A 20,575-nucleotide genomic window follows, 5' to 3' on the forward strand; every position below is an offset into this window, starting at 1 on the left:
GTAATGTGAGATGAAGTTAGGCTCTTTCAGTAGCACACAGTAAAAAACAGCAGTTGCTTCAAGTGAATTCAAGTTGGACATATGAGGAGAAAATATTTCAGGATGGGAGTGGGGAAGCACTAGAACAGATTGTGCTGTGAAATTGTCAATCCTTAGATATTTTGAAAACTTAGCTGGATGAATCTATATGAGCAACCTAAACTAACTTTTAAGTTAACCTTGCTTGAGCAAGCGGTTAGACTACTAGACCTTAAAGGTGCCTTCCAACCTAACCTTTTCTCCTCTTCTATGGTGTTTTGTTTTAATTCTCAAATATTTAAAGTCAGTGTCTGTAACGTGGAAAAGTTGATTGTAACAAAATTTAAATTGCAGAGAAGAGTGGGAGAGAAATTGTGTCAGGCTTTTTAGTAACTTGTTTTCTTATGCCTGAAGAGATGGAAGGATTATGTGTGACTTCCAGTGTTGATTTGCGTAATGAATTTGAATTTTGTCCTATGATACACATTTGGAAGGTCACATTTGTTGCATCACATTTGTTGTAGCATTTTTAAATTTCTGCAGTACAACACTACTTTTGTTTGTTTGGGTTTGTTACTAATTGCTGCTGTATCTTTTTAAAATACGTGTCTGGACGGGAGGGCACGACAAGAAGATTGAAGATTGTTATTTAAATATGATTGTGTGTTTAACTGTTTGTCATGCTCTTAACTTTGCAGCAATATCCAGGTGTGAACCAGCTGTCCTCTTCCTTAGGAGGATTAAGTCTACAGCATTCTCAGCAGCCAGAAAGCTTGAGACCAGTAAACCTTACACACGATAGAAATATTTTACCGGTGTCTTCGGTTCCAGCACCCGTGCCTAACCTGAATTCTGATCTTAGGAAATTAAACTGCAGTCCAGAGTAAGTTTACTAGTTTACTGTGTCTAGGACAGTGTTTATATTTTTTAGTGGGCAATAATTATTTAAAATTCCAAAAAGGGTCTCAGCTGACTCTAACTTTGAATCTTAGTGATGAAAAATAAATAAAAACCCCTTTTAACTGAAAATAAGTTTATCCTCTGAATCATTACACAGATATTGTAACTGTCCTACCATCAGATTATATGCAGTGAGTGTAGCTAGTTTCTTAGTATTTTAATAATTTTTCTATATCTTCACCTTTTTATCCATTTAAAAAAAGTATTTTAATAAATACCTTAATATTACACAATATGTTTCATAGAATATTTTGCAATATTGCATAGGATTTTTTTCTACAAAAGTATTATGATTATGCCTGAATACATTTAATAATTTATGAGTATATTTTACTATGATAATTCTGCAATCAGGTATCCTTTTTACCTCTAATTAAGTAGTATTATCAACTATCCCAAGTCAAGTGCAGCTAAGTACAGTGGAAAGTGCTTTTCCCCAAAGATTTTATTTGTAATTCCAAAATAACTCTTCTTCATTGCCTCAAAGTGACTCAGCATCCTTATTCCTGTATTTCTGGTCCCACCAGAAAACAGAAATCAGAAAACTGAAGGCCTGGAAATGATTCTTACATGTGGAACACTTTTCATAGCACTATTTGTGCATTGGGCTTCTGTAGTGTCCCTTCATGTTACACAGAACAAAAGATTTTGACTCTCAGTATTTGGGATTCTTTTCAACTGTTTTCTTATATAAATATGACGTTCTGAGTACTAGGTAAATACTCTCTTCTTCACTGGAAAAATTATTATAATGAACAGAAAAAGACATTGTTTTGATTGATTGTTGTATCTAAAACAGTTCTGTCTCTTAATTGCAAGTTGGTTTTGGTATACTTGCATTGCTGAACTACTAAACTGTGGAGCAGGGGAATATTTTTTTGTTTGTTTCTTTACGAAGCCTTTTAAAAAATCTTTCTGCATTTTTTAAATTAAATCGTCTTTGTAAAACATGGGATTTCTTAAATTTCTAAGTTCTTTAAAATCAGGTGTTAACACAATGTTTTCAATATCTTTTGAAATTTCATTTTTAACATTATGTTTCTCTTTCCTTTCAGCTCATTTCGATGTACACTGACAAATATTCCACAGACACAGGCTTTGTTAAACAAAGCTAAACTTCCTTTGGGTTTGTTGCTGCATCCCTTCAGGGACCTGACGGTAAAGTACCTTATTTTTTTTTGTGTGTGTGTATTTCAGTAAAGTCAGCCTGGAGTCTGGATCTGTTTTATATATGCATTTGTTCTATTTTCATTCAAACAATTAAATATAATGAACTCTAAGTCCTAACAGAAGTACAAAAAGTACTTTAACAGTACTTTAAGAGAAGTAAAAAAAAAAATTATCTGTGACTTAGAGAGGAGGAGAGCAAAAAAAGCCTTGAAATTGCTACTTCATTGGAATGCATAAGGGAGAAGCCCTTCAAGTTTATGTTTTTGTTGTTGTTGGAAGTCTTTGCTTGCCTGTGGTTCTCCGAAGAGTGGCCACTCTGTGTGTTGGGCTCACAACTGTCAGGTACATCTTGAAAAGGTGTTCTCAGAGCTCTCCTCAGGAGTGGTGCTCAGCTTGAATGTGTGACTGGCCTGATACTTGCTATCAATAGAACATAAACAAAATATAAGATTGAAGCTATATATATATAAGCTTCATTCATTCATTCATGTTAAGCAACTCCTCTCAATGTAATTTATTAGCATTTATGTAAAAATGTAAATAACTGTCTGGTACAACTTATTTTTATTAGTTGTATGTTCTTTGTGTAAGATTTGCTGTCCATCATATTTCTTATAGAGCCACTCAAAAGTTGTCCTTTCATAATTCCTTTTGCCATAGTAGGTGTAATTTAAAGTAGTTTCATTTAAGATCTTACTACATCTTTGATTTTGAGGCTATATTAAGACAGTAATTAAGTGTTAAATTTTTTTTGTTTTAGGAGGAGATTATTTTTAGTAGACATCATAATTACTCTATGAAATTGAACTAAACAGCTAAAAGGAAAGATGATAGAAAATGAAGTTTCACAAAGCTTTTATGAACTGTACTGCACAGAGGTGATTTCCATAAAGTATATTGCATACCTTTGTGACAGCTTTTCTTTGTTTCCTTTTTAGCAATTGCCAGTAATAACATCAAGCACAATAGTGAGATGCAGATCCTGCAGGACTTATATCAACCCTTTTGTTTCTTTCATTGATCAGAGGCGGTGGAAATGCAACCTGTGCTATAGAGTTAATGATGGTAAGTGACTGCAGGAGGAGATGCTTGCATTTATAGAATCTCTTTCAAGTATTTGCATTGTATCAGTCCATGGAACATTTCCGATTAAAACATAAACTACAGTGACAATGTCATTATGATCCAGAGATTTTGAAAAGGATCTTAAGGCAGATGTGTTCTGCTTTTTCTTGAAGCAAAAGATTGTTTTGCAATCTTTTGTGGACATGAAGAAAATGTATTCATAATGTGCTGATTCCTTGTCTAATGAAATCAGCTAATCCCACTGACTGCTGTTGCAATATGCAGATGGAAACATGATGACAGCTACAATCCAGGCCAGAGGTTATGAGAAACAGTACAGATTGCTGCTTTGTTGTGAAATGCTCTGCTTGCATTGCTGTTTTATAGTTGGGGATCTGTTGTTGTTTAAAATACATAAAATTTCTTTCTAATTACTGAACTTTGATGTTAAAGATATGCTTGAGATGTTTGAAATGTTCCTTTTTTATGTATCCTTAATGTAAATTGTTTGCTATTGCAATAATTGAAGTGTGCGCACATTACTTTGCATTTAGCTGCAATGATTTTTATTTTCTGACAAAAATATAATCTGTATTTGGGGGTGATTTTTTTTAATAGTTCCTGAAGAATTTATGTATAATCCTCTGACACGGTCTTATGGAGAACCTCACAAGCGGCCAGAGGTGCAAAATTCTACAGTGGAATTCATTGCTTCTTCAGACTATATGGTAAGAAAAAGTTTTCATAGTAACTTCAACAGCAGTTGCATATTAATATGATAGTGCTTGAAATTAATGCTTCATATTGATCCAGTGGTTTGTATTAATTTACAATTAATACACACCACTGGAAGCTTCTCTTAATCCCAAGGAATAGTTAAATTCTTATTTTGAGTTTTGGCCGATGTAAACAGTCAGAAGCTTTTGAGTTAAAAGTTATTGAATGTGTGTTGTCATTCAGTGTAGTTTAATGTGGCACAGTCAGATTTGAATCCAATGCAGTGTGATTTCTGCCTTTCTCCCTCATTTTGAGGATGTTTTGAAAGACCAGTAATAGAATAATAAGCAAATTAATTCAGCTTCAGATTTCCAGTTAGTAATTGTGAAGAAATGATTCTTATTAGGAGTCAGCTTACAAGTGCTGGGATGGTGGTCTTGTCAGCCTGGGAAAATGCCTACTTCATAATGACATTTTTAGCAGCAGCAAAAATAAATTGTTCTCTTGTCTTTGAATTGAAACATTGTGGCAGACATTTTACAGTGAATAAACAGCTTGATACATAATTGGGGGAAGGATGTAGGTAGAATGCTTTAACCCTGTTTAATGGATCACATTGTCCATGTACTGAAAGAACAATGGAATTTAAAAGATGGAAGCTGGTATCTTTGATGTTTGAAATGACAGTTGGAAGGAGGGATTGAAATATCCTTTTTCCCCCTGAAGTATAACATTTTATGTTTATTACAAAGGACAGTTATTAACCATTGGGGATTGTGGTTAAGTCTATCTGCATATTGCTTAGGAAATTACCCTTATTGCATAATGTGTACCTTGCATTTTTCTAAGTATTTCCTTTTCCACTTCCCTTTCTAATGACTAATCACTTTTAACACTTTTTTGAATATGATTTTTGAGTGGTTTTATTTTTTTTTGCTTTGTAGCTTCGTCCTCCTCAGCCTGCGGTATATTTATTTGTTTTAGATGTGTCTCATAATGCAGTGGAGGCTGGATATTTGACAATACTCTGCCAGTCATTGCTGGAAAACCTAGACAAGTAAGAGTATAAATAACCTTATCAAATCAGCTAACATGTTGTTATGAAAAATTGTAACTGAAAATTTTGAAGGAAATTTCAAACATTCTGTCCCTAAAGGGCTGGAGTTCCATTGCCTGGAATTCTTTCCCTTCGTGTGTATCTGCATATAATTTAATTATTTATCTGTAAGGAGTATTTAGCTGTAACTTCTAAAAACATGTTGCTTGTACAAAGATTTTAAAATTTCATTCTTCCCCCTTGCCAAGACCAACAAAAATAATAAATTACAGCAGTTAAATTATCTGGTTTTTGTGCTGAGAGGTCTGAGGTGCTGCAAACTGGAACATTGTAACCATGAGAGTAAGACTGCCTGGGTGAATTGTGTTGTCAGTTTGATTTTTTTAGATCAGTTACCCTGTGCCAATTTCTGTGGTTTTATTTTTGCACGGGGACAGCATGTATGGGAACGTTCCTGGTGCATTTTGAGTGAGGGTTAATGAGCTTCACTGTGCTCATGCCTTTTGACAACTAATCCTGTGGAGGCCTTGCCTTGAAAAGTCCTTTCTACAAGTGTTTCTTGGTGAACTTGGTTTTCTCATGAAGAAGCCAACAATTATTCAATAGAATCTCAGAAACATGCTTAATTATTTTAGGAAAATTCATAAAATCCCATGCTAAGTCCACAGGAGAATCAATGCATCCACCTCATTTATAAGCTCAGATGGTAACAACAATATTTGCCTCTATTGCTCTTGGTCACTGTCATGGTTTTCAGCACTTCATGATGTTTTTTATATTTTACTTGAGAAATCCCCTGTAGTCTTTAATTTTGTCTTATGCTATACACTGAAATATGGTCCACAAAAGAAATAAGTATGTTGCTTTGTAGAGACATTGAATTTTGGTTTAGAGCTGTAAGTACTCTGTAACTACATTAGTAAATGGGGGTTCTGAATCAGGAAAGGACAGAATGCAGTGTTTTCTATTAAGGAGCTGAGAAGGGTGCCTTCTTTCATGTGTCAGTCTAATGTTTAAATGAGTTTATTAAGCTCTCTTGTGGAACAAAGCATCAATGTATTAGTGAGTGCTTATCTGTAACATTTGGTCTTGTAAACTGTATCATTACCCCAGCTTTTCAGAAAATGTTGAGAAAGTATTGATTGTATTTGTGTTTTAGATCTCCCTTCTTATGTTCTCCCTTCACTTCTTTACACGAGCTGCATTTCTTCTAACATCAGCAGGAGCCCTGAGTATCTGTATGTCTTGAGAGAGAGATTTAGGGCTTAATAGTTTATATTTTAATGCTTCAGGCTGCCTGGAGATTCAAGAACAAGAATAGGATTCATAACATTTGACAGCACTGTTCAGTTTTACAACTTACAAGAAGGTTTATCACAGCCTCAGATGCTGATTGTCTCAGATATTGATGGTAAGTAAAAAGAAAATGGAAGCTGAATTTTTGAGAACCTATTATTTTTTTCTTTTCCCCAGAACAAAGGTTAGAATCTCTCAACTATTTGGTATTAGGTCAATTTTATTGAATGAGACTATTTTTTTGAAAAAATAGTCTTGCAGAGTATGTGATGTTTAAAATGTGAAATTCAAAAGTTAATTTTGCTTTGAATCAGACAAGCTTTGTATGGACTGTATTACTCTAACACACTTTCATCTGTGTATAATTTACTTACCTGCAAGGAATATTTAGCTGTAACACACATTAGAGAAGTAGACTGTTTCATGGTGTTTGTAGCACTGGGCAAGGAAATGTTTTGTTCTATTTTAGTGTTATTTTTTCTGTAATAATTTTTTTTTTCTGTTCTCTCCACAGATATTTTCTTACCTACACCAGATAGTTTACTTGTAAATCTCCATGAAAGCAAAGAGGTATAATTGCTCAAAATACATCATTAAATTTAAGGTGTTAAATATTCAAAACAGAGGTTCCTGTTAAACGTTGAATTCAAACTTAATCTTTATAATATGTAGTTCCAATGCTAATTTTTCATTATGGAGATGTTTCATTGATACATCATAGCTTTTAAAATTACAATATTGTTTTCCTTGGTGTGTTAAAATAGAACTGAAATAGTTGGTACCGATTCTGCTACTTAGTTGTGGCAGTACAGCTGTTTGGAAACAACAGAAAATCTCAAGCTTGCAGAATCTCCTAAAACACCTTTCAATCTGTTCTGCAGCTGATAAAAGATCTCTTGAATGCGTTACCAAACATGTTCACCAATACAAGAGAGACACACAGTGCACTGGGCCCTGCTCTTCAGGCTGCATTTAAGCTGATGTCTCCAACGGGTGGTCGTATCTCTGTGTTTCAAACTCAGTTACCAAGTTTGGGAGCAGGGCTACTGCATTCCAGAGAGGATCCCAATCAAAGGTCAAGCACGAAGGTAAAAAACTTCCCTTACTATTCATTTCAAAAGACTAGGGACTGGCCATCTCTTTCTGACTTGCGTAGTTCTGCAGATCAATTGCTTCATCTTCATTTATAGCAATTAACTAAATTTTAATTATGTTGATGTTTATGCATTTAAGATCCCTACTTTATACATGTATGTGTGGCATTGTTTTGAAGTGCATGAGCTCTCTTTGGATTTTGGTCCATAATTTTTCTTGGCAAACAAAAGAAGCTGCAAATATTTGTGACTCAGTTACTCAGATGCTGCTGAATAGTATGTCTTTCAGTCCATGAAGTCTAAAAAGCATGATTGTTGTCATAACTCCTCCCTGTATGATTTATTTACTAAAGGTGGTCCAGCATCTTGGTCCAGCAACAGATTTTTATAAGAAGTTGGCACTGGACTGCTCTGGCCAGCAGACTGCTGTGGATTTATTTCTCTTAAGTTCACAATATTCTGATCTAGCTTCTCTTGGTAAGGAGTACATGATTCCCTTTTTCTACACTGTTGTCTCTCTTTAGAAGCACGGGCTACCTCTGGAATTCTAAAGTCATGTAAATATTTTAGCACTTCTGTAATTGCAGCTCATGTTGCAAAGGAATTGACCTTGAAGTTGATGGAAGTATAGAACAGAAAGATTACATTGGTGGTATCAGACAGTTTATTCTAAGGTTTTAAAGTTTTAAATGAGAAGTATTCTCCTGCTCAAGAACAGGAAACAGAAAGGTGGCAAGGATTAAATGAAGTTTAATTATAGGAGTAGAACAGAGTTTCATCCTTTGATAATTATCCACTATTTGTCTCTGTACAGACACTTAATTTTACCTCTAACCATTAGCTATTTCTGCAAACACTTCAATCTTAGCTGCGAAATGTAGGATGCTTATTGAGCTTGGTGTATAATGAGGTCATTATGTGTTGGGGTGATTCATTTCTATCCTCACTTGCCTGGGTCTGGGACAGTTCTCACTGTCTTTCTGATGTGGGTGATACTGAGAAGATGAAGGTTTATGTTACTTGTGGAAGTCTGGACACAATTTTTATGTCCTGATTTCATGTTACAGTTTTACTTCTTAACTGCATCTTTCCTTCCTTCACAGCTTGCATGTCCAAATATTCTGCTGGATGCATCTATTACTATCCATCTTTCCATCGTAGCCATAATCCTGCTCAGGCTGAAAAGCTGCAAAAGGACCTGAAAAGATACCTTACAAGAAAGATTGGATTTGAAGCAGTTATGCGCATAAGATGTACAAAAGGTGTGTCTTAAATACTGATTCCTATGGAACCGTTGGTGTAAATGTGTTAGCAATCATTCTGAATGTGCTTAGTCTTTAGCAACATTAAATTCAGTGTTATTTTTCTTTCTTTGAAGAGTAAAAGAGTTACCTTCTTTATGTTAAGTTAGCTTTTGGTGTTTGGTTTTTTTTTTTTTTTTTTTTAGTTGATAGTACCGTCTCTCAATAAGTTGATATGTGTAGTGTAAGGGCATCATTCACTTTGGAGTGTTCAGAATTGAACATGAGCTCTACAGGATCATGCTGAAATGTCTAATGATTCATGTAATTGGTTATACATGATAGAATTTTTACTCTTTTCTTCAACCTTAGCTTGAGGGCTGGCGTTTTACTTATTGGTGAGAGTTTTCCATGCTGTTTTAACCTCACTCTGAATATTTAATCTGATTCTAGGTCTTTCAATACACACTTTCCATGGGAATTTTTTTGTACGATCTACTGATTTACTGTCCCTTGCCAATGTCAATCCTGATGCTGGATTTGCAGTACAAATGTCTATAGAGGAAAGTCTGACTGACACATCTTTGGTTTGTTTTCAAACAGCTCTTTTGTATACTTCCAGTAAAGGTAAATAAATTCAAATTAATTGGTCACTGGAGTTTTTGTTTCTTTTTATGGTGTAATGCTTGTAAAGTTAGTTCCACAGTCTTTTGTTGTGTTCTATACACTAAAGGAATCTTGTCAGAGCTAGTAAGCCTACTTGGCAGTTAATCACATAATGGAAATCCTTATAAACACTGTTTTAAAGTGAAAATTTCATCTGCATTTGACATAGTGCTGATTCAGCAAGACTTTTTTACTTAAAAGTCTGACCATTGTTGCAAGCAGTAACATGTTTGGCAGGCACTTTGTCCAAACATACAAATCTGTGATGGATTGGATCAAGCTGCAATTACTGCACTGGGTGAGCATAAAGAATAGCAGCTAATTTCTATGGTAGAAGATGCCACAAAATTTTGGGATGGATGTCAGTGTACTTCATTGGTAGGATCAAAGACACTGTAGATGTCGATGTAGTTTGTATTATCAATTTGTGCTGCTTTAGAGTAGAATTTTGACAAGTTGAAACAGGGAGACAGTATTGTATTGCAGCAATTTCTTGACTGGTATGTTTTCTGGAATGAGTACATCTTAAATGGGAGGAGATGCTCTAATGACTGAATTTGTTTACTTCTACCAGGAGAGAATGCAAAATGATTTCCACTGATTTCTCTTAGGTGAGCGTCGAATTCGAGTGCACACGCTTTGCTTGCCCGTAGTGAGTTCCCTGTCTGATGTGTATGCAGGAGCAGATGTACAGGCAGTTGTGTGCCTCTTAGCAAACATGGGTGAGTACAGGCCAGGAAGATTCATATGTTTTTTGGCAAGTTTCTAATTTTGCCAGCCATTTAAATGAAGTAGTGAATGAAGCCTGGATATTATTAAAAAGAGTTGGAGTGCAACACGCTGAAACATGTGTGTGCAAAAGATGACAAAAACAAATTCATACTGAAATTGTGAACTCAAATACTCCTTGTTCTGAATATTAGTTGACTTTAGTCTTTTAAAAAGAGCCTTCTTACTTTGTTCTCTGGAGGTTAGTAAAGGACAAAGAATCATAACATACTTGGATCAAAACTCTCAATTTTGAATCATTATCATTGTTGTTCACTCAAACTTAGGCATTCTAGGATTACTTAAGAAACAGGGATTCAGTTTAGTGAGTTGCTGGAGACTAAAAGAGAATTTCTGACAGCAGTGTATTTGAGGTATTGGTTTTATATCCTTCTGTTGTTGCAGGGCTGAGGATTCTTACTTATCCCTTAATTGTGGGTCATAAGTTATAGACTGATCTCTCCTGTTAAATGTGTATGACTCTGTGCAGCATTTTAACATGTTCTATTTTGTATATTAATATTGAAATCAGTTAGAAGAAGTAAATTGTAATTCTGTGTCTTCTGGGATTGGAACTAGATGATCTTTAAGGTCCCTTCCAAGCCAAACCATTCTGTGATCTCTTAAATGCACATTCAGTCCAGCAGGTGGCTTCCTCCCACCAAAGGATTTGCAGCCCTTGCTCAGCAGAGAAAAATGAAGCAGCATTTATAGTAATCACTATTATGTCACTGAAGTAATGGAAGAAATTTCTTATGTGAGGGGGGAAAAAAATCAAAATTAATTGCTGCAGATCTTATCTTGGTGGTTGGGCAACAGCATTTCAACAATAACTAAGTTGTTTGTAGAAGGTTTAAATTTATATTTGGACTTCACTATGTATGATTGCTTTAAAATTTTCTTTTAATTCTCCAGGACTACAAACCAGGGAGCCAAAATTAGCTACACATTATATTTGAGCATTATGAAACTGAGTTTCTGTATGGACAGTCATGTAATTTACTCCTAAAAAAAAATAGGACCGCAGATGTGCTTTGGGGAATTTTTTAGTCTTAAAACATAACCCAGAAGCACAGCTCAAGTTTTCAAAGTTCAAGGGAATGAGTGAGGCTATGTGTGGTAACTTCCTCCCTCCTTCTACCCCAGCTGTGGATCGCTCAGTCTCATCCAGCCTTGCAGATGCAAGAGATGCCTTAGTCAATGCCGTGGTGGACTCCTTGGCAGCGTACATGTCAACTGCCTCAAATCTGCAGCAGTCCATGCTGATAGCACCAAATTCCCTCAAGCTTTTCCCACTCTATATTTTAGCTCTTCTCAAACAGGTATGTATGATCTAGTGAATTAGTGTTTGATGTTAAGTTCACTGTTCCATTTGAGGAATTCTTCAGTTCTAGGTCAAGCAATGTCTGCACTTCTCTAAAATTATGGAAATTGGATTACCATCTTTATGCCAACTAAACTTTATTGCAAAAGATTACCATAGTAGCTTATTTTAAATTGTTAATGTCTGAAGCTTTTATTAGTTTACTTGATTTTGAATTTCTTATGTTCTGTCTTATATTGCTTTACAGTTAAAATAAAGAAATAGTTTACAATCAGCATTTCTCAGATTTTGGCAGCTCATTAGTGTAGACCATAAAGGTTGTTGGAAACTGCTTATTAGTACTGCTTCATTTTTATTTTATGAAGTCAGAAACAAGAATTTTCCAATACATATTTTTTGTCCTTTAAATTTCCAAGAAGAAAAATGAGTTTCCATGGAAATACAGTAAATGTTATTATAGAAACTCAAGTGATATTGTTGAAAGTTAACATAGAAGTAGTTACTACTTTTTTTTTTTTTTTTTTTTTTAATGATATCTTTGTTTAGATTACTGAACATCATACTTAAAAAGAGACAGCTTCCTGCAGGGTTTTGTTATGAATAAATCTCACTGCTTAAATTTTTTTATGTCTGACAGTTCTTGGTTCTGTTATGATGAATAAACCTTTATATAAGTTTTGTAAGAGATCTAAGCATAGTAATTTATTTTCTTCGGCTTAGTGATTACTTCAGTCTCTAATATACTGATTATGATTTTTTTATACTTGCATGACAAATGCAGTTAATGGTGGGGGAAAACACAGACTGTTTATTATTGAGATCTGTGTAAAAGACAGAAATAAGAGTGGCTGGGAAAAGTTGTTTAGGTTTGGATTTTTTATTATCTTTATTAGCAATAACAAAATATGGAATATAGAGAAACCAAAATAAAAATGCTTGTGGCAGCCAAGAAGGAGTGATGTCCTTAGCTTTGTTGTAGAAGCGAATATGAACTTTGATTATAAGAATGTTCTCCATTGAGTTAGCATATGATGTTTAATTCATTGTGTTGCTTCTCACAGCAATTTTGTACCAGTTGGTTCTAAAGGAGATCTGAAAAATTCAGTAGGAGATAGTTAAAAAATAAATTTTACCCCATGGGAGTCCAGTTTCTCCTATAAAACATGAAAGTATGTTTCCATTCCAAAACTTTTCCTTAACATTGAATTCTTACTAATATAAAGTCAGAGTTAATCTTCTGCATGTATGTACCTTGCCTGAACTCTGCTTACCTTGTATCTTTCCTGTGCTAGCTTGCACTTGTGAGTTTCAAAGGCCAGTGTCACTTGTCAAGAATAAAAAGGAGAAATGCTGGTCCAGTTTCATGCAAATTTTAGACAAAGTGAGGGAGAAATTTATTCTCCTTCATCAATAAGAAAGGGCTAGATTATGTTTTAAAAATCTTGCTCAAACTCTATGATTAAGATTCTACCCATAAGATACATTTCTTTACAAAAGCTCTGCCACCTTTGCTTGACACTTTGAAAAGTCTGAACTGCACTCTTACATGTGACATAAAGTACAGAATTTGTTTGAGTGGTAATGTGCTCTTGCAGAAAGCCTTCAGAACAGGCACAAGTACCCGCTTGGATGATCGTGTCTATGCAATGTGCCAGATGAAGAGCCAGCCCCTTGTTCATTTGATGAAGATGATTCATCCCAACTTGTACAGAATAGACAAGCTGACTGATGAGGTAATGTATGAAGCCTAGTAATAGCATTTCCTACTTTTAATGGCCCATTAAATTTGGTGCTGTGCTGCAGTAATTTTATGTTGTTATTGTAATACAAATGGAGCATTTCCCCTAAGTTATGAAAATCAAGAGAAACATTATTTTCAAATTTTGAGTTGCATGTACGGTAATGTGGTATGAGCAGAACTGTGGTTTTACTTCATCTTGTTTCAATGACCACGGTAATGCCATAATTTTTTGTCATACAAAGAAAGTAAAGATATTGTATGTATGGGAGACAGTGTGTTTTTATTATTTAGAACTGTCTGAGGTAAATGGGTGTAGTAGATCTGATCTGATGGATGATTCAAGGTTTTATTACAAAAATCAGATATAGTTGCTTGCAATAACAACCTTCCAGTGGTTTTTCAGACTGAAGTGGATAAAACAGAGTTTTACTTCTAGACGGTTGTGATCAGACTGAGAAAGTACTTCACGTACAAAACCAGGTTTTATTATTTCCTCTTCTACGGATGTAGCCTAGGAAAAGGATGCATTTTTTAATAGTAAAAAGCAAGATGGGGTTTTATTTAAGGACAAAGTTAGTTATAATGGCAAAAATAAGGGGTTTTATAAGTACGATTTTATTAGTTTTTGTCCCTAGTTTTGGAAAAGTATATGTAGTAGTTTGCTTCTAAGTGATACAAGGTTATAGGGTAAACTGAATAGTTTCACTGGCAGTGGTATTGTATTATTCTGTTTCAGCACAACCTCTGAGCTATTTGTAGTCTTAAAGTTTCTTTTAAGGTATTTCATAAACTTAAATAGGTGAGTCTAAACTCAGTGTTCTTCAGTAGAGTCGCTCTTTTTATACTCCACCCCTACCAGTCTTTGAGATGCCAACTTCAGCTGGCTTTGTGAAGTTATTTTTGTGGCACTTAAATTGTAACGCTCTGTGCTTGTGCTGTAAAGAATCTGCAGTGTCTTTAGGAGATCCTGTTTAATTATCAAAGGCTTTCAGACTGGTTATTTGGAGTACAATAATACAAAACTAGGGCTTATTTTAACTACTGAAATTAACTGGCAAACTGGATATTAAATCATAACAGAATGCTAATCTGCCATTTAGTACTGCTTCAGTTTAAAGTATTTGTGACAAAGGCTGTTCTTAAATGTAGTTTCTTTAAAAAAATTCTGTGAAATTGAAAAAAATAAATTTAAATTTTAAAATATTTTTGAAATATTACAGAATTCCTTTAAAATGTTTTTGAGAGTTTTCTTTGATTCTTGAGAGTATTGAGTAAAGCCTGGAACTTCCCCAGGTGGAATTCAGTAGCTTGATTTTCATAACTATGTCTAAATCCCCAAAAGCTGTTAATTTATGGCATTATGGTATGAAATTTTTTAAGTAGTGATTTTTTTAAAATAATCTTATGCTACATGGGCATATGCTTGGTCAGTAGAGTATTTTTCTCCATATTATTTTCACAATGCTTCAGAGTTTCTTGAGATGTCTGGCCTGTTTTTGTATTGGAGGAGGAGGCAACTTTAATATGAAAATACTGGACCAGGGGGTTGTGTACATGGGGATTTTTATTATTGTTTTTGTTTGTTTTATTGCGGGGGAGAAAAGCAGGGTATTTTTTAATAGTTAATGCAAAAAACCAGATTCTTTAATCAGATCAGTCATAGGGCTCTGTGGACAAACCCAAGGATCACTTCATGCAGGATCTTAAATCAGGGGACTTCCTGATAATGGAATGCAATAATATATAGAACCCTTACAGGGAGTAGGATTTGATGGTTTTCTGCTCTTGCAACATTTCTAGTGAAAGTGAATGCAGTGGAAAAAACCCAGAGGTTGTTTGTAGAAAACTTAAATCACCAGTAGTAATTATTTTGAAATTCTGACATCTGTAGCATCAAAAATGTTACATAAGTATCTTAAATTAACTTGCATTATTATGTTTTAGGTATTAAAGTAGCCCTTAAAATAAGTAACATTATAGAACTGTTTGATGTACATAATCATTTTAGGCTTAACATAGTATTTTGTTATATGAGAATCCTCAGAATTTTGCTAGAGATTATCAGTGTTTTTCCTGCTTTGTTTTACCTTTAAGGGTAAAATTCTAGTGTTATTTGAGTGTTGGGTTTTTGTTGCAGAGTACAATACATGTAAATGACAGAGTTGTTCCTCAGCCACCCCTTCAGAAGTTGTCTGCGGAGAAGTTGACAAGAGAAGGAGCTTTTCTTATGGATTGTGGTTCAGTAAGTTAAAAATTTACACATTCCTTTTTTAAAAAATTTCCTAAGGAGAAAAAGACCAAAAAGCAGTGCCTGCTGTGTTATTGAAACCAGTGTGCTTTCAGCAATAACAGTGTTGTGAATCAGCATTCCAGGTAACCTGACAGTAATCTGTGTTCCAGTGAAAAGCTTTCATATTTTGATCTGAGCCTACATTTATCTTTGAGGCTATAAAGGTTGATTTTTTTCATGCAGTACTGGTCAAAATATATCAAGAGTTCACACAAAGACGTTTTTTTATGGAATTAATGTATTTTTATTTTCCAGAATTTCTTTTAATGGCTATTAAATTGCACATATTAGAGGATTTAGCAAAACATTTGATGCAAGAATGTTCTCAGATATGCACAAAGAGTGGGTTTATGATTTGTGGCCTGTGTTATGTAAGAGTTGCAAGAGAAAGGGAATTGGAGACTAAACAAAATCTGTAGATACAGTTTAAGGCATTTCGAGAAATTGCACTAAAACATTCAATTGGATAAAGCATTATGCTACCCAGTGGCAGTTCTAGAAGGTTCTTTTAACCTTGAATCACTTCAGGGCTGAGTGTCAATGTAAAACCAGCTTTTGTCTCCAGACCTCTGAAATAATTACTACAATAAGCTTTGATAATTGGTGCTTTGCTACAACCTGTTTAGATTGGGAAGCCAGTGTGCAGTAACCAACAGAATGGTGTGACTTCAGATAATTTGAGGGGTTTCATTTAAGGAGGTAACATGGGAAATTACTGCATTAATTGTTCCATTATAAATGTGTCCTGCAACCTCATTTTTTTAGTATTTGAGTTCTACTTATACATATTTTTTTATATTTAATGACCTTACTCTTAAGTTTTTCGAAGGTACTGATTATTTACACACTTACTTATGAATATAGACATGTATGTATGAATTATAACTGGAACACTCAAGTGCCTAATTTGCATGGAAGTTACTATTCTGGGAGTATTCCTATTGTACCACCACTTGCCTATTTCTCTAAAATATATGCAGGGCCTTTTCTAAAACTGATTCTGACATCTTACAGATTTTTTACCTTTGGATTGGAAAAAACTGTGATAACAACTTCATAAAAGATGTCCTTGGATACCCGAATTATGCATCAGTGCCACAGAAAATGGTAGGCATTTTAATGAGCTGAGCTCTAAACTGCTTACACTTGGAATGTGCATTTAATCTGTTTATTTCTGCATTTTTAGTTTTTAATTATATCACTATGAATTAGGTTGGAGTTATTCCTAATTAGGTACCTTCTAACCTCTTGTCAGCTTCAGAGGAGCCAGTTAGAAGTTGTCAGATGTTTTCAAGGAAAGAATGTAAACATGTAAATTTCATCATTCATGAAATGTCAAACAGTTGCTCTGTAACATAACTGCTTTTAATATTTTAATGGAAGTACATATACATTCACAAGAATAGGAAGCAATTTCACAGGATGAATACAAAAATTACCTATTCAAATGTGTTAATAATTAAGATTAGAGTTAGTTCATTGATAACATAGTTTTCATTGATAACATAGCCTTGTGTTCTCTGAACCTGGTGTAAGATACCACATCTGTGGGATGACACAACAGACCTGTAAGTAATGGTAAGAGTTAAGTTTTACTCAGATTCCAAGCCTTGACTCAATGTTAAAAAGAGAAACTTTCAGCTGTTAAAACATCAGAGATTCTTGGATGTATGTTTTGGTGGAGGGGTTTTTATGACTACCTGTACCTGTAGTCTAGTGTGTGAAAGAGAGTAGCAATTAGAGAAGTCTCCTCTTCAGTAAGTAGTGATTCCGTAACATCAACAATTGGCAAATAAGGATGGACCCTTTCAAGACAGTCTAGGAAGGTTCAGAATCAAATGGTTATATCCAAACAGTACCAAAAAATGATAGCATAGGAACACATAGGTAGATATGTTCTGCTTACAGTTGCATAGTATCAAGAAGGAAAGTGACAAGAACAGGTGAAGAGTGGTAAGTTGTAAGACTACTATAATACTGGGCTGCTTGTTCAGAGTTTTGTATTTTGCATGTATTAGCAATCTAGAACTGTCCCCTATGACTAGCTGATGGTATTAGTTAATAGAGTTTCCAGGAGGAACTTAGATAAAGGAAGGATAATTTTCTTAATGGTTATATAGTATCTGTTATAATGAAAATGAGACAAAAACTTACATAAAGTTATCTTTGCTTTTAAGTTATGCCCTCATTTTACAAAGGTAGCAGTGGAACTACTTTAACTGAAATAAATTCCTTTGTGTCATGTTAATTGTCTTTAAGTATCATATTGGCTAAAGAGGTGATACATTTAGCTCAGTGAATTCCTCAACCCTTTTAAGTCTATTTTTCAGCTCATTCCCTAGCCAAGTAGTCCAGTAGCATCTTTCCATTGATATTTACATAAAATTCAGATTTTACTTCTTGTTCCTTCAGTGATGCAAAGTGCAATGTGTAGAAACTTGATTGGCAGAAGAAGATACAGGCAAGAAGACTGCAAAAGCAGCATTTTGAAAAGATGACTTTGCTATCTAAAATCTTTTGCACTTAAAACACAGTAAACTATGTTCTCATAAGTTAAAGATGTTTAAAAGTTGAAGATGTACTCCTTCCTAGGTAGCAGTGCACCACAGATACTGTGAAGTGTTGTCCTTTAAGCTGAAGCAAAACAGCTGTGTATGTAAAATCAGGGTTAGGAACTTCTTAACTGAGACTGTGGCTTGAGTTATGTTACAGCTTTCAGGATCTGTTTTTTTTAATAGTTTCAATAATAAAAGGTGATGGTTTCTTTCAATTACCTTCAACCAGACACAGCTTCCTGAGGTGGATGCACCTTCTTCAGAAAGGACACGATCTTTTATATCTTGGCTTAGAGATAGTAGACCTTTAAGTCCAGTTCTTCAAGTAATAAAGTAAGTATTTCTGTTATGCACTAAGTTGTTACTAGCAACTTGTATTTACAATTCCTAATTAAGACTGATGAAAAGTGAGTGTATCTGTCTTGGAAGAAACTGAATAACATCACCTTCCCAACTGATAAGATGCTGTTTATAAAACTGTCTAGTGACAAAGGTTTTCTTTGAATCTAGTGCAAATTCAGTTGCTCATAGTTTTATTGGTCGCATATATTTATTAGGAATATACTAAACCTCAGTGGATGTCCTTATGCTCAATGGTGTTAACCAGGTTAGTTTCTAGTATAGCTTTTATAATTTCATTATATGTGTATAAAAAAAATTCAAGTAAAGTTAGTAATTTGTAGATGGTTTAATAATTGTATGTATTTGTTACTGAGATCTACAGGACATCAGCTGATAGATGGGCCAAGTTCTGAAGCCTTTTCAAACTATGACTTGCTTAAGGAGGTTTAAATTCTATGAAATGTTTATACTTGAGATTACATTTCACTTGTAGAGTACTTGTTTTACTGAGCTGGGCAGGAGATCACTTTTTAGAGAGTGTGATGACTTGCTCAGAGAAATTATACTGAAATATAGGACTGAAGGTTTTGAGCTGTTGGCATGTGGCTGCTGCTAGAGTTGCAGGAATTTCTGATAGACCATAATAAGTAGGAGAGCTTTGCTGCATACTGCACTACACTGAAACAAAGGACTGTGTCCCAGCAAATTTTTATGGGGCAATAATTTTGGATACTAGGTCTTTCACATGTTACCTTTTCTATTCTGTTGCTAAGGAAGAAAGTCTGGGGAGGGGATTGAGATTACATGTAAACAGAGATGTAGTTTTTGCATTTTTTCATTGCCACCAGCATATTTGTTAGCTTCAAAAACAAAAGAATTTTTACATTTCCTTTTTTGTGTTTCTACAAGATACTCTTAAGTGCTGTATCACCTGCTCTTCTACCATTTTATATACTTAAAAAGATGCTGTTGTTTGATATTGTATTGCAAACTTCAAGATTTCCTAGATTTTGGATTATTTGCAATTGTAATGTCTTTGGACTGAATTCCAAATGACAGTCAGCAATTTATTAGAACTTATCTCTCTGAATTTGCAGTGGATTTTTTTGCTCAAAGTTTGATTTTGCTCAGTACCTTCCCTTCTTCTTTCAGAGATGAGAACCCTGCCAAAACAGATTTTTTTCAGCATTTAATTGAGGATCGGACAGAAGCAGCTTTCTCGTATTATGAATTCCTACTTAATATTCAACAGCAGATTTGTAAGTGACCAAGGAAGAGGTAGAGGAAAAAGTCTGAGTTCAGACAGAAGCGTGGGCCAAGAGAACCATATGGGAACTTAGTGTTCTTCACAATATACAGTGACCAGCACTGTTTTGGAAGCTCTACAGCTAAAGGAGTATACATTTCCAAAAGAATTTTGCAGATTTCCTTCAGTCTAAAATGCTACGAGTGATGAAGCTGTTTCACTAGTAAACTTTAAAATTGGTTTGTACACGTTTCCAGTTGTGCAGCGGTATGGTGCTCTGTTTATTGCAAGCTGGTGAATTTATGTAGCTATGTGGGATGATATTTCTTAACAAAATGTACAATTAGGTAAAGCCTTTTTTCTTACATTTGTTATAGTAGCCCTTCCAGATCCAAATCCTTAACAGAGATGTCAAAGGGCAGTGATGTATGTTGGTTGTTTATATGAATTTCTTTTTAAAAGGAATGGTTCATACTTGCTAAAGACTTCAGCAAATTCCCTGTGAAAGTTGTAGAGTTTCAGTAAAGTAAATCAACTGTAGAAATTAAATATATAATGTACATAGGTATTACATTTGTAAAGAAAATGTAAAAAATGTAACTAAAAAAAGACCTAGCTCATTGTGCAGAATTGTTGAGTGCTCGATGATGATGAATTGTTCCGTCCCAGGCTAGACAATGAAGTTGACTATTAAAACATGATAAAAATATCAATGTAGAAGGAATATAGCTGCTGCTTCTGTTAATTTTAGATGAATTTATTTATGATTGGCTTACTAATTAAAATATTTTGCTTTATCATGTGGTTTTATATTTATGCAACTATAATAATTTTCCAGCTAAACTCTTACCAAACTGAATATTGAAGAAAACATGTTTACCACCTTACTTCAAAAACACCACATAACCTGAAATGAGTTTTGATACAGAGTTCCTAAGCCCCTTCTAATGTATTTTCCTAAAGAAGGCATATCTCTTAACCTTGTTTTGCATTTTATAACTACTGTAGTCTTGGTCCAGGTTTCT

At 34.5% G+C, this 20,575-nt stretch overlaps 1 protein-coding gene across 1 annotated transcript in view; it reads left to right on the forward strand.

The window, feature by feature from the left end:
- SEC24B (SEC24 homolog B, COPII coat complex component) overlaps nt 1–20,347 on the forward strand; it is a 45,015-nt gene extending 24,668 nt beyond the window's left edge. The window contains exons 7-24 of the mRNA XM_058802956.1: nt 717–901; nt 2,034–2,136; nt 3,087–3,213; nt 3,832–3,941; nt 4,875–4,987; nt 6,280–6,398; nt 6,798–6,853; nt 7,165–7,371; nt 7,731–7,854; nt 8,481–8,639; nt 9,072–9,245; nt 9,896–10,006; nt 11,199–11,374; nt 12,972–13,109; nt 15,255–15,359; nt 16,422–16,514; nt 18,192–18,295; nt 19,457–20,347. Coding sequence (XP_058658939.1) covers nt 717–901; nt 2,034–2,136; nt 3,087–3,213; nt 3,832–3,941; nt 4,875–4,987; nt 6,280–6,398; nt 6,798–6,853; nt 7,165–7,371; nt 7,731–7,854; nt 8,481–8,639; nt 9,072–9,245; nt 9,896–10,006; nt 11,199–11,374; nt 12,972–13,109; nt 15,255–15,359; nt 16,422–16,514; nt 18,192–18,295; nt 19,457–19,571 — 2,319 coding nt within the window. The 3' untranslated portion in view covers nt 19,572–20,347. The remainder of the gene's footprint in view (nt 1–716; nt 902–2,033; nt 2,137–3,086; nt 3,214–3,831; nt 3,942–4,874; nt 4,988–6,279; nt 6,399–6,797; nt 6,854–7,164; nt 7,372–7,730; nt 7,855–8,480; nt 8,640–9,071; nt 9,246–9,895; nt 10,007–11,198; nt 11,375–12,971; nt 13,110–15,254; nt 15,360–16,421; nt 16,515–18,191; nt 18,296–19,456) is intronic.
- Nucleotides 20,348–20,575: the final 228 nt, after the last annotated feature.

This window comes from Ammospiza caudacuta, chromosome 4 (assembly GCF_027887145.1).
Source record: "Ammospiza caudacuta isolate bAmmCau1 chromosome 4, bAmmCau1.pri, whole genome shotgun sequence".
Classification (NCBI taxonomy): domain Eukaryota; kingdom Metazoa; phylum Chordata; class Aves; order Passeriformes; family Passerellidae; genus Ammospiza; species Ammospiza caudacuta.